The sequence below is a fragment of the Choloepus didactylus genome, chromosome 10 (genome assembly GCF_015220235.1).
Source record: "Choloepus didactylus isolate mChoDid1 chromosome 10, mChoDid1.pri, whole genome shotgun sequence".
Lineage (NCBI taxonomy): Eukaryota > Metazoa > Chordata > Mammalia > Pilosa > Megalonychidae > Choloepus > Choloepus didactylus.
Window position 1 is genome coordinate 111,106,522 of NC_051316.1, and position 14,554 is coordinate 111,121,075.

At 39.4% G+C, this 14,554-nt stretch overlaps 1 protein-coding gene across 2 annotated transcripts in view; it reads left to right on the forward strand.

The window, feature by feature from the left end:
- The window catches only part of SNX30 (sorting nexin family member 30), a 145,329-nt gene that overhangs the window by 72,947 nt on the left and 57,828 nt on the right, over nucleotides 1-14,554 (forward strand). For both annotated transcript variants that reach the window (XM_037797929.1, XM_037797928.1), the window contains exon 3: nucleotides 706-816. In XM_037797929.1, the coding sequence (XP_037653857.1) occupies nucleotides 706-816 (111 nt within the window). The remainder of the gene's footprint in view (nucleotides 1-705; nucleotides 817-14,554) is intronic.

A 14,554-nucleotide genomic window follows, 5' to 3' on the forward strand; every position in this document is an offset into this window, starting at 1 on the left:
TGATACAGTAGCAGTATTCTCAGTGGAATTATTCCACTAGAAGAAATTCTCAAAGTTGAGTTTGGAGGAAATGAACCAAATGTTTCTAAACGTAATACTGAGTAATAGTTGTATTCCTTTTACTAAGGGTAGAAAAACAACAACATTAAATTCTATATCCTTGGGTTTTTAATGTGTTCTGTGGCAAGACTCATCATTCTGTGTTGGAAAACTCTGCCATTTGGCTGGTGTGTTTGGTGGAAGGAAAGGGTGTTCTTGCCCAGCTTGGTTACTCTTTGTCTTAGTTTGTCAGGGCAGCTGTAACAAATACCACAGGCTGCTTGGCCTAAACGACCGGAATTTATTGTCTCACTGTTTTGGAGGCTAGGAGTCCAAAATCAAGATGTCGGCAGAAACACAATTTCTCCAAAGTCTGCCTCTTTCTCTCCCCTTCTGACTCCCATGCTTGTGTCCAGATTCCCTCTGCTTGTGAGGACTTCAGTCACATTGGATTAAGGGCCACCCTGATTAGTATGGTCTCACCTTACAGGATCTTTGACGATCCCATTGTCAGGGGCGTTCACATCCACAGGACCAGGGGTTCGGACTGGGGCACAGCTTTGTGGGGGGCACGACTCAATCCGTAACAGTCCTTCCTTCCCTTCAGCCAAGGCATGCCGCTATTCCCTAATGCTTGTTTTCTCCCCACTCTCTTCTTATTTGCAGAGTACCCGGGTGGAATTTGACCTGCCAGAATATTCGGTCCGTCGAAGATACCAAGATTTTGACTGGTTGAGGAACAAACTGGAAGAATCCCAACCCACTCATCTCATTCCCGTAGGTAGTAAGTCATTGCAGCTTGTTACTCACCTTTCCTGCATAGTCTTTCTGGCAGATGTTCAGTGAACTCTCACCCTTTGAATTACGGTAAACCCAGCCTTGCATTCTATACCAGATTGACCCATAAAACTTATGTAAGCATATTTCATGGTTATGGATACTGTGTAACATATGTCACCTTTTTGGTTGGGATTCTGATTTGCTATGAAGTATGCCCATTTCTTTTGGTGGCGGGGGTGGGGGATGGGGGTAGGTTGGGGCCTGGTAGCTGGTGTCGATTTTCATTATGACAATTAACCGTTTGAGGTGTATAGATAGCCCTAATTCTCATTTGCTGCCTCTTATTACCAAAGCTGTTTTCCCCCTTCACAGACACTGTTATTGAGGTGTAATGGCTCCCAACAGGTGAAGAGTGATACCTGACTCATAGCCAGCTGTACTTTCTTTAGACTTGGGTAACTTGGGGAGCAGGAGTCCTTACACACAGTCCATGCAACCACAGGTTTTCATTTAAAAATCAAATTTAAAAACCTACCTAACCCTATTTATTGATGCAGCATAACATCCATCTATTACTTATTTACAGAACCAGAACAAATACAACTTAAATGAATACTAAATCAGCATATATACGGAGTACTTCTCTGACTAGTAGAAATAGTAACTATTTAGATCCCAAGTATTTCTTTGGGTTTTGGGAGCTTTAGGGCAATTTGGGCCATAAAACTCTTCAGAGGGGCCTTATCTCTAGTAAAAACCCTAGTTGAATGATAATGTCTTCGCATGAGGAGTTTTTCTGTTACCACTGCATCATCCAACTTTCTTTCATAACCCTACGGAGGGAGGCGGCTCTTATGATGCATTCTCTCCGGTAGTTTTCCCTGCCAGGCAGAAGTCACCATGCTGCTGTGAGAAAAGTGATGGGACCTGCCTGAGGCTCTGTTCTTCTTGGGGAATCTCCATTTTTTTCATTCCTTATTCCCTCTGCTCGCCAAACCTGAAGTTTTGCTTTTCTGTCTTCTAATCAGTTAAAAACATGCCTGAAGAGGAAACAGTTATTTAACAGTTGGAATTATTCCCCACATCAGAATTTTAATTTGACAAAATTGGCAGCTGGTGGAGTATTTTTATTTTTTTCAATAAGTGTTTATTTTAGAACAGTTTTAGATTTAGAGCATTATTGCAAAGATAGGGAAAAGTTCTTGTATGCCCCACACCCGGTTTCCCCTGTCATAGACATCTTACATTAGTGTGGTGCGTTTGTCTCTAATGAACCAATATTGAGACATCGTTATTAAAGAAAGGCCCATGCTTTAGGTAGTCTTCCTCAGTTTCCCCTACTGTTCTTTTCCTGTTCCAGGATCCCATCCAAGGCCGTACCTTGTCTCCTTCAGCTCTTCTTGGTTGTGACAGTTTCTCAGACCTTCCTTGTTTTTGATGGTTTTGGCAGGTCAGGGGAGTTCTGGTCAGGCATTTTGTTGGATGCCCCTCTATTGGAATTTCTCTGGTGTTGCTCTCACAGGGAGACTGGGGTTATTACATGTTTTGGGGAGGAAACCACAGAGGTGAAATGTCATTCTCATCACATCATGTCTTGGCGTATTACCAACATTATTTATAACTGTTGATGTTAACCTTGATCTCCTGGCTTGACGTAGTGTTTGTCAGGTGCCTATTGTGCTCCAGGTTCGTCTCTTTTTTTCCCTCCTTCTCCACATTGTACTCTTTGGAAGGAGGTCGCTCTTTATATGCAGCCCACACTCACCGAGTGTGCTTCACTCCTGGCTGCTAGTGAAGCTGCGATCAAGGGTTAGACAGCGACACCTGCTGGTGAAACATAGCAGCGCTTCCATTAGACACCATGAAGCCAGAACTGAAAGAGAATGAAGTCTGCGGAATTCCCAGGGTGGAGCCCAAGTATCTGTAAGAATGGTTTCCTATGGAGTGGGTAGAAGCAGTAGGGAGTAGAAAGGTACTTTAGAAGCAAGTGGAGATGTTTCTTCATAAAAATCTTGGTACTCACATAAATGGGTGGAGAGAGATTTAATGTAGGAGAGCATCACCGATCTAAACATGAAAGCCAGGCTAGGAACAGCACTTCCCCTTACCCCCACCCCCACATTTTACAGCAGCTTTTCTAGGAGGTGTCTCTTTGTTAAAGCCTCTACTTTGTGTTTATCTTTGTACTAGGCCTGTGAAGTGCCCTCTGGAGGAACAGTGTGTGTGGATGAGGGGTTCTAAGACAGATGGGGGATCCTTTCCCTGGGGAACTTATCATCAGGTGAAGACCCAGTAAAAGTATAGTGTGGTTATGTTCACATTTTAATTTCTTTTTTTAAAAAACAGCTTAATGGAGATATAACTCCCATACCATACAGTTTACCCATTTAAAGCATGTCCAGTTCAAGGGCTTTTAGTATATTCATAGAGTTGTGCAGCCATCACCGCACATCAGAATGTTTTCCTCACCCTAAAAAGAAGCCCTGCACCCTTTGTCTGTCATCCTCAGCCCCGGCACCACTATTCTACTCTCTGTCTCTCTGTATTTGCCTCTTCTGGGCATTTCATTTAAATAGAATTGTCCAGTCCTATGCAACTGGATACTTTAATTGAGCATAATATTTTCAGAGTTTCATCCATGTCATAGCATGTATCAATCCATCATTCCATGTGACCAGGCCCCATTTTATTTATCCTTTTATCAGTTGATGGACATTTGGGTTGTTTCCACGTTTTGGCTGTTATGAGTAACACTGCCATGAACATTTGTGTACAAGTTTTTATATGGACATATGTTTTCATTTTTCTTGGGTATATACCTATTATTGTCTAGGGGTGGAGTTGCTGAATCAAATTATAACTCTACTTAGTCTTTTGAGGAACTGCCAGACTTTTCCACAGTGGCTGTGTCATTTCACCTTCCCACAGCAGTGTAGGAGGGTTCCAGTTTCTCTACATCATCACCAACACTGATTATTATCGTTATTTTTTTTATTATAGCTATCCTAAAGCATATGAAGTGGTATTTGATGTGCATTTCCCTAATGGCTAATTATGTTGAATATCTTTCGTGTGCTTGTTGACTATTTGACTGTCTTCTTTGGGGAAATCTGTATTCTGATCCTTTGCCCGTTTTTAAGTTAGGTTATTTGTGCCTTTATTATTGAGTTGTAAAGGTTATACATATTCTATATACAAGTCCCTTGTCAAATACGTGACCTATGGAAGTTTTCTTCCATTCAGTGGGTTGTCTTTTTCACTTTCTTGATGGTGTCCTTTGAAGTACAAAAGTTTTATATTTTGATGAACACCTGTATTTCTATATTTCTTGCCTTTGGCATCATATTAAGAAACCATTGCCAAATCCAAGATAAAAAAGATTTGTATCTATTTTTTCTCCTAAGAGTTTTATAGTTTTATCTTATAACTTTATTTCTTTGATCCATTTAGAGTTTATTTTTGTATATTAAATTATTTTATTACTAATGAGGTTGAATAACTTCCCATGGCTTTATTGGACATTGGCATTTCTTCTTTTGTGAATTGGCTATTTTTCTCATCTTTTTCTTATTGTTTGTAGACATTCCATATTTGTCAAGGAAATTAACCCAGTTGGGGACATCTATCTATCTATCTATCTATCTATCTATCTATCTACCTACCTGTCTACCTGTCTACCTGTCTACCTACCTATCTTTTTTTTCTAGTTGTCATTTGTCTTAGACTTGACTCCATAAAAACAATTCTTCTCCCCTACCCCCACACAAATTTATCTTTTCTTTACAATTTCTGGCTCTGAAGCCTGTTTCTAACCTAAGATGTTAAAAATATATTTATATATTTTGTCTTATTACTTTTATGTCTTCACTTTTTGTATTTAAACCTAGAATTCATTCTGATGTGAGGACCTTCCTTTTTTCATATGGGAGCATGTGGTCCCAGCACCAATTATGAATAATCAATCACTTTTATCATATTTCATGCATTAGACTTGTGTATTCTTGGGCTGTTTTTGAACCTTCTCTCTAGTCTGGTGCCCTTCCCACACCCTTTGAATTACTGTAATTTCACAGCACATTTAAATATCTGATTGGGTAATTCCCCATCTCTGCCTCCACCCCTCAGTCCTCAGTCTACTTTGTTTTCAGAACTTTTTTTACCTATTTGCACATATTTTAAACTTCAGGAAGTTTCAAATTATTTGAACAAGTTGGAAAATTTGGGAGAATGGTTGAGTTCGTGGGTTTTTTGATTAAAAAAAAAACAAAAAACCCGTGTTTTCCCTGTGTTAGAAGCATGGAGGTAAAGTCCCCATTTACCTGGGCTTCATTGGAGCCATATAAAGTTGTTGGGGAATAGGCAAGCCAGACGTTGGTTCTAGGAAGGCATCCAGAGTTCTCTGATTTGCCTTTTCCCATTGGCTGTCCCTAAAGTTGGCCCTTGTTTCTAGCTCTTATTGTTACGGGAACTCCTTTGTCACCGGAGCCCCATTCCAGGCTTGGTGTCTCGTCACGAGAAGGAATTCAAGGATGAGACAAGCAGGTATAAGCAAGTGAGAAAAGTTTATTCAAGAGAAAGAAAGTACATGCTCAGGGGGTGAGTGTAGGTGTGCTCAAGGGAGAGATGCGCCCCAGGCTTTCTGGCACATTGGTTTTTATTAGATTAGGTGGGGTTAGAGGGGTTGGCATGTTGTGATTGGTTAGCTAATGTTCAAATTAAGGATTATAAATGGACTATTTCGATTGGCTATATATACGTTCAAATTAAGGATTGTAAGTTGACCTATCAAGCTTCTGACCTAATCAGGAGGACCATGGGTGAGGTTGGAATTTCCCATTTCCTCCCCCATACCGGGCCCTGGAGGTGCCTCGGGGTCTGCAAGATGTTTTTCCTACTTCTAACCTACCTCACTACCTCACCATTATTTCCTAGGCTGACCTTTCCTTTACCTGAGTAGAAATCACAAAATGGTTGGTGTTGATTGACTTTTCTGCTTTGTGTCTAACATTCTGGCCTATCATCAGTACCCTTTTATGTTTCCTGGTCCTGCAACAGATTGTTTCCTTTGGAATTTAAGAAGTGGGAAGAAGTAATCATATGTCCTCAAAATGCCGTCTTGGAGCTAGAACTGTGCTAGGTGTCTATCTTATTCACGTGACATAGCATTTCACTTTTTTTTTTTCCCTAGTAGTTGGAGCCACTAGAAAGTCTTCATTGTGATATAGATCCTTTGTTTTTTTGACCTGAAAATTGGTTTTAGAACACTCTGCTTCATTTGCTGGAACACTGTTATTTGCAGTAGCAGATTTCACAATTAGATGGGCAATGATTTTGGAAGATGAAGCAAATACATCTGTTAAATACTTTAGTGATGCAGTTTATTTTGTTGGAACTTTAAGTTTGCCTCAGTTTTTATGAAGGAAGCTTTGTTGGAAGGATGCATTTGTATTTATTATATACCCCGTTTTCTTTTAGATATTGGCAAATTGTCATAGGAATTAATGAGAAGAAATTTGTAATGTGAAACTGCTTTTCTTAATATGATATAATCAATCAATACTGTAAACTTCATTTTCTAGTTGGTGCTTCCCTTTTTTTTTTGTACTGTTAAGTATATGTGCTTTTAGATTACTCAGTAGGTAAGTTAATAAGTAGTGAAACATTGGTTGGACTTTCAAGTACTTTGAATTAAACCAACTGTGGTGATTGTTCTTTTTAGGGACAAGGCATTTTTTTTTTAAATTCATTTTATTGAGATATATTCACATACCACATAGTCATACAAAACAAATCATACATTTGATTGTTCACAGTACCATTACATAGTTGTACATTCATTACCAAAATCAATCCCCGACACCCTCATTACCAACACACAAAAATAACCAGAATAATAAAAGTGAAAAGGAGCAACTAAAGTAAAAAAGAACACTGGGCGCCCTTGTCTGTTTGTTTGTTTGTTTGTTTCCTTCCCCAACCTTTCTACTCATCCATCCACAAACTAGACAAACGGGAGTGTGATCCCCACGGCCCCCCCAATCCCACTGTCCCCCCTCATAAGCCACATTTTTATACAATTGTCTTCAAGATTCATGGGTTCTGGGTTGTAGTTTGATAGTTTCAGGTATCCACCACCAGCTATCCCAATTCATTAGAACCTAAAAAGGGTTGTCTATATTGTGCGTAAGAGTGCCCACCAGAGTGACCTCTCAGCTCCTTTTGGAATCTCTCTGCCACCGAAGCTTATTTCATTTCCTTTCACATCCCCCTTTTGGTCAAGTAGATGTTCTCCATCCCACGATGTCGGGTCTGCATTCCTCCCCGGGAGTCATATTCCACGTTGCCAGGGAGATTCATTACCCTGGGTGTCTGATCCCACGTAGGGGGGAGGGCAGTGATTTCACCTTTCAAGTTGGCTTAGCTACAGAGAGAGGGCCACATCTGAGCAACAAAGAGGCATTCGAGAGGAGGCTCTTAGGCAAAATTATAGGGAGGCCTAGCCTCTCCTTTGCAGCAACAGTCTTCCCAAGGGCAAATTCCATGGTAGAGGGCTCAATCCATCAAACCACCAGTCCCCTATGTCTGTGGGCATGTTAGCAACCATCGAGGTAGAGCAGGCCAATACCCCTGCATTCTCCACCAGCTCCTCAAGGGGGCTCTGCATATTTTTTTCCTTGTTTTTTTTTTTTTCCCCCAAACTTTTTTTTTCCTAAATCAACTGTATGAAAAATAAAAAAAATTGAAAAAAAAAAAAATACAATAAAAGAACATTTCAAAGGGACCATAACAAGGGAGTAAGAAAAAGACAACTAACCTAAGATAATTACTTTACTTCCAACGTTTTCTTACTCTACCCCAAGAAAGTAACCTAATATAGCAACATTTCTGTGAACTTGGTCCTACTATACCCATCAGAAATTAACAGACCATAGTCATTCCTGGGCATTCCCAGAACATTAAATTTACCCATGATAGCTTATCTTTTCTTCTTGGATTATTGTTCCCCCTTCCTTAATTGCTCTCTATTGCTAGTTCCCCTACATTCTACATTATAAACCATTCGTTTTACATTTTTCAAAGTTCACATTAGTGGTAGCATATAATATTTGTCTTTTTGTGCCTGGCTTATTTCGTTCAGCATTATGTCTTCAAGGTTCATCCATGTTGTCATATGTTTCACAAGATCGTTCCTTCTTACTGCCGCGTAGTATTCCATCATGTGTATATACCACATTTTATTTATCCACTCATCTGTTGAAGGACATTTGGGTTGTTTCCATCTCTTGGCAATTGTGAATAATGCTGCTGTGAACATTGGCGTGCAGATATCTGTTCGTGTCACTGCTCTCTGATATTCCGGGTATATACCGAGAAGTGCAATCGCTGGATCGAAGGGTATCTCTGTATCTAGTTTTCTAAGGAACTGCCAGACTGACTTCCAGAGTGGCTGAACCATTATACAGTCCCACCAACAATGAATAAGAGTTCCAGTTTCTCCACATCCCCTCCAGCATTTGTAGTTTCCTGGGGGCAGCCATTCTAATTGGTGTGAGATGGTATCTCATTGTGGTCTTAATTTGCATCTCTTTAATAGCTAGTGAAGCTGAACATTTTTTTATGTGTTTCTTGGCCATTTGTATTTCCTCTTCAGAGAACTGTCTTTTCATATCTTTTGCACATTTTATAATTGGCCTGTCTGTACTATCGTCATTGAGTTGTAGGATTTCTTTATATATGCAAGATATCAGTCTTTTGTCAGACACATGGTTTCCAAAAATTTTTTCCCATTGAGTTGGCTTCCTCTTTACCTTTTTGAGAAATTCCTTTGAGGTACAGAAACTTCTAAGCTTGAGGAGTTCCCACTTATCTATTTTTTCTTTTGTTGCTTGTGCTTTGGGTGTAAAGTCTAGGAAGTGGCCGCCTAATACAAGGTCTTGAAGATGTTTTCCTACAGTATCTTCTAGGAGTTTTATGGTGCTTTCTTTTATATTGAGATCTTTGGTCCATTTTGGGTTAATTTTTGTGTAGGGTGTGAGGTAGGGGTCCTCTTTCATTCTTTTGGCTATGGATATCCAACTCACCCAGCCCCATTTGTTGAAAAGACCTTTATGACCCAGTTCAGTGGCTTTGGGGGCCTTATCAAAGATCAGTCGGCCACAGATCTGGGGGTGTATCTCCGAATTCTCAATTTGATTCCATTGATCAATATGTCTATCTTTGTGCCAGTACCATGCTGTTTTGACAACTGTGGCTTCATAATAAGCTTCAAAGTCAGGGAGTATAAGTCCTCCCACTTCGTTTTTCTTTTTTAGAGTGTGTTTAGCAATTCGAGGCATCTTCCCTTTCCAAATAAATTTGATAACTAGCTTTTCCAAGTCTGCAAAGTAGGTTGATGGAATTTTGATTGGGATTGCATTGAATCTGTAGATGAGTTTGGGTAGAATTGACATCTTAATGACATTTAGCCTTCCTATCCATGAACATGAAATACTTTTCCATCTTTTAAGGTCCCCTTCTATTTCTTTTAATAGAGTTATGTAGTTTTTTTTGTATAGGTCTTTTACATCTTCGGTTAAGTTTATTCCTAGGTACTTGATTTTTTTAGTTGCTATTGAAAATGGTATCTTTTTCTTGAGTGTCTCTTCGGTTTGTTCATTTCTAGCATATAGAAACATTACTGACTTACGTGCATTAATCTTGTATCCCGCTACTTTGCTAAATTTGTTTATTAGCTCTAGTAGCTCTATCGTCGATTTCTCAGGGTTTTCCAGATATAAGATCATATCATCTGCAAACAATGACAGTTTTACTTCTTCCTTTCCAATTTGGATGCCTTTTATTTCTTTGTCTTGCCGGATTGCCCTGGCTAGCACTTCTAGCACAATGTTGAATAACAGTGGTGATAGTGGGCATCCTTAGGGACAAGGCTTTTAATATTGATGCCCCTTTGTTTATTTGTTAGTTTGCTGTTGCTGGGGAGCAATATTTTGTTTAGTTCGATGTGGGTAGGAAAAATAAATGTCTGGCATGTAGTGCCAGAACTGAATATTTGTTGAATTTCATAGAAGAAGCAATTTAAATGTTGACAACAGAAAACTGGGCATTTCAAAATTGAGTAATTGAAGTCTTTGGCCAGATTTTCCATCCAGAAATAGTAGCTTTCCATTAACAGTCTACAGGAAATATGCCTTACTTCCTTACAAACTAATATGAAAGTGCTTTACCAAAGAATTAAGTGCTATTAAAATGTAAGATGTTTGTTTTTTCAGTGAGTATCAGAAATGCATTTTTATTTCTATTTGAAATCAATTAAAATTTTTAGACAAATGATTTTAGTATATAAATTTGATTTTGTTTTTATACAGAATTGTGGCAACCCGTGGCCTGAGCAAAACAGGCCTGCACATCTTTGGTGCACAGTAGTCTGCATGACCTAGTCAGCTATATGTTTAACCTGTTGTTTTTCTAAGCCAGTAAAGAAAAAAAAAGGGTAAAATGTATCTTTATGCAAGCAGGCAGGAAGTGAGGGGCTCTTAGTCTCACAAAAAGAGCAAAATGTAATTGTTCAAGTGTTATTCTAGTCCTTCCTGCACCACTCCCCAGGTCAAAATGACCTATTCCTGCATCTATGCTCCCCCCACCCTTAGGAAGGCCTTTGTCTTAAACCCTTGTAAAAGGCTTTCTGCCCTTTTTGCACCACTGGGTCGTCTTCCCTATGAATGCGATGCCTTCCTGGCCTGAGAGATCCGTCATGATCTCTCCACGACTTCTCACTCTGTAAGTAAGCCCTGAATAAAAGTTCGTGTATCAGAAAATGCTCATTGTGTTCTTTGGCCTCTGAACTGGGGTAGCCCTCTTGGGCTGTGACAAGAATATAAAGCTTTTTTTCATTAATCCTTCTTATGAAGGGTTTCATAAGCCTGAGGGAAGACACTGTTGGGCAACAGATTAAACCTTGGAATATTTAATGGGTTATTGTAAATGTTTTGCCAATATGGTTTTTGCAGGCTCTAATGTGTGTGTGTGTGTGTGTGTGTGTGTGTGTGTATATATATATATATATGTAAAATGTTAAAAAGTTTACATTATAGAAAGTATCAGAGTTTGCCAGAGTAGATTGATTCAGTGCAGTGAACTCCCATGCACCCGTTAGTCACCTCCAACATTTTATCAACTCTCGGCTAATCTTGTTTCATCTGTACACCTACCTTCTCCCTCACCTTCATCCCAGATGTTTTTTAAAAACAATTTGGATTAAATATGTGGAATTTCCATTCCTTAATCCTCTCCCATTTCTGCTTTCTGTTCTCAATGTTTTCGAATTAATAAAAAGAACTGACACTCATTAGGCACCAATTGTATGCCAGAACAGTGCTGAGCCCCTCACCTGTGCTGTCTCGTGTACAGATATAGATGCTTTTGATCTTTCTAAACAGAAGCGGGTAGGGGGGCAGGGTTTTCTGCCCGATGCGCTCAAATGTCCAATTCCTGAGACACCGGGTTTCAAAGAGAGCAGGAGTTCATTGCTAAACAGGAAGCAGGAGATCAGATGGCCTATGGCCTGAAAATCTGTCTCCCTGAGTTTAAGGAATTCAGGGTTTTTATGGATTAAAACAAGGGAAGGTGGAGTGTAAATAAGGGCTAGGACTAGGGTAGAATAACCATCACAATAGTAAGTATAAACAAGGACTGGGACTAGTTCAGCCAGTTTCAGTAATTTCAGGTATTAACTTTTGGCTAATTCTACAGTATACTAGAAAGTAGAAACAACACCCACACAGTGATTCAGTAATCATAATCATTTGTTAATTCTTCACCCGTCGGTTATAATTCCTCTCTCTTTTTTGTTCATTCCTCAATCTTGAGGGATATCTGGGTGATGACTGCTCTGACTTCTTCATGCTGAAAAGGGGTGTCGACCTTATAGGGTAGCTAATGAAACTGGTGGTTGCTCCTGAAGAGCTGGTATCTGGATGTCAGGGCTTAACTGGCCTAGGAACAATCTGGAGGCATTATGTCACTGAAAATAAACTTAATGACTAAATTGAAAATTATAGGTTTAATAAAAGGAATAGAAGATTTATGATTAAGTGATTTATAACTATGTTACATTGGGGAAATAACCTTTTTATAAATTTTTAGATAGAACCCGGGCATTCTTTAGGGTTTTCAGGAATAGTGTTGGCAATAGCTGGCTGAGAGCTGTCTAAGAATAACCTTGGAATGACCTCCCAACTCTATTGAAATCTCTTAGCCATTGAAACTTCATTTTATTTCTTTTCCCACTTTTGATCACGAATCCATTGCTAATCCCATGGTGCCAGGGAGGCCACCCCTAGAAATCATGTCCCACAGTGTCAAAATAATAACTTAGTTTCATTAAACACAAACTTAGGTTTTTCACCATCTTAAAGACCTAATAGATATAATGCTAGCTTATTTTATCAGCAAACTTGTGTAAATCTAGGGAGAACATATTCAAGTAGAATAAAATTGTATTTTTTTGGTTCAAAAGCCGTCATAAAAACAGGAATAGGACTAGACTTTGTCACTGCATTTTTTTTTTACAGCTGCATTTTGCTTTTTCTTCATCTTCTAGTAGAGGTTAAAAAAAACTCCTTGTTTTCATAGTATCCTAAACTTATGAGCAACTTGAAAAACATCAAACTCTGGAGAATATACTATAATTGTTTAATTTGTCCCAAGCATAATCTGGTTTTCTGTGGGAAACTTTTCCATAGCTCTCAAGGACGTCTCCTGTAGTTATTGAAATTTGGTTTCAAGTTAGTTACCCTCAAATTCAGTTACCCTCATCTCAAGGCTATTTATGTTTTACTGATGATTTGTTTACTATGGCTACCATTGCCAAGGTATTGAAAAAATAATCTTAAATTGGGGTGTTCCCTCAGAACAAACATGGTCTATTCCACATTTCCCCTGTGCTCACCATTCCTGATCTCCAGGCCCAGTAAACAGAATTCTAAACCAAACTCACATCTCCCCCATCTTTCTGCACCCAACCCTTTCCCGTAGCTACCCTAACTGGTTCATTTATATTCAACCCTGGCTTAAGAGGCCCTAGGGGCAGGGCTAGGTGAAGCAGAATGAATGAGGCCTGGTCTGTTGAATTTGGTTTTGAAAGTTCCAAATGAGGAAGATGGGAATTAAGACAGATAAGGTGGCCCTAGTATTGATGAAAGTTCCTATGCCCTCCTTTTAATTGTTTCCAGTTATCAGATCTATTTTGCCTGAAGATGTGACCCAGACAATTGGAAAAGCCTCTGCCATTTTCTGAGGCTGCCCTAGCAGTTATACTGGAAGGCACTTTGCTTTCTTGGAGGGCAGAGAGCATTGCATTGTCGGCGGGGAGGTGGGGGTGAGGGTGGGGTGCTGCTGCCTGTGGGAAATTCCAGGTGATGGTTTCTTTCCAATGTCCAGGTTGTTTACAGTAATTATAAGCTCTAATGCCCTGAACCCTGGTACTTGGAGGTTCCCGCCCCTCCAGATACCTTTGTCTACCCCAAATTTTGGCTTGACCTTCACCAGCATTCCTGTGAATTAATTGGTAAAGAGCTGGGTATCTAGGCTAATACATCTGAGCAAAGCTAACAGAACACCAAGGGGGAAGACAGGAGGAGTTCACAGAGCACAGAAGTTCGGCTTCCCCAATTTATGGGACTCCAGAAGTACTAATTTTTATATATGTACTTCTTTATCTTTTAAGCAATTTGGATAGAGCTCTCCTAAGACTTTATTTGTTAATTTGTCATTACCAACCGGAGATAGGAAAATATACAAACAAACAGAGAGACAGACACAAATGGAACGTTAAAGGCAAAACACAGACACACAGAAATATAAAACTCACTGGTTTAAATCATAATTTTGTCCCCCCCCCTTTTTTTTTGCAAATTCTTATTCTGATACAAAGACATAAAAAATTGTACACAAAGGGTTGCATTACATTTTTCTTCTCTTTTATAATACATATCTAATTGTGATATAGTATTTCTATAGAACCATTCTCAAGCTTTTTCTCTCCTGATTATAAATCATATTGAGGCCAGACTGTATTACAGAAATAAACCATTTCCCCTCCATAGTCTCACAACTAAAAACCTTTCCGATTTTTCAAAATATAGCCCAAAGGGCTACATTCAGGAATGCTATTAGAATTATAGTTGCTCAGTTTAAAGAGTTTCAGTAATCAATAACCAATTAGGAACAATCAAACAATACAAATACAGTATCACACCAACTAACAGTTGAAACAGATATTTAATACTTACTCATATCTCATATCTAAGTAACACACCAATTAACAATTAAACAGACATTAAACACTTAATTTCAAAATGTTGATTTTTTTTACTTATTTTACAATATATTTCAGAAGTATACTCAACAGACAGACTCAGGTCAGGGCCTTGAACCCCATTCAGAATGGTACTCAGAAAATAGAAAGGCGTGGAGGTCAGAGCACAAGGGATCATTCTGGAAGTGGGGCCCAGGGCCTCAAACCCAGGTGCAGAGGACTTGAACCCCTGTACGAACTTCCCGATCCACTTCTACCTTTGTGTCCCACTCATCTAGTCAGATGTCTGAACTTGGAACTGGAAACTGTGTCTCCCTTTGAAGCTTTAAAGCGCCAAAGAGCCTGGGTTGCCAGCAGCCCGGGGTGCCAGCAGAGCAGGGCAAACCCTGATTGCTGAGCCTCTAGACTAACAGGGAATGG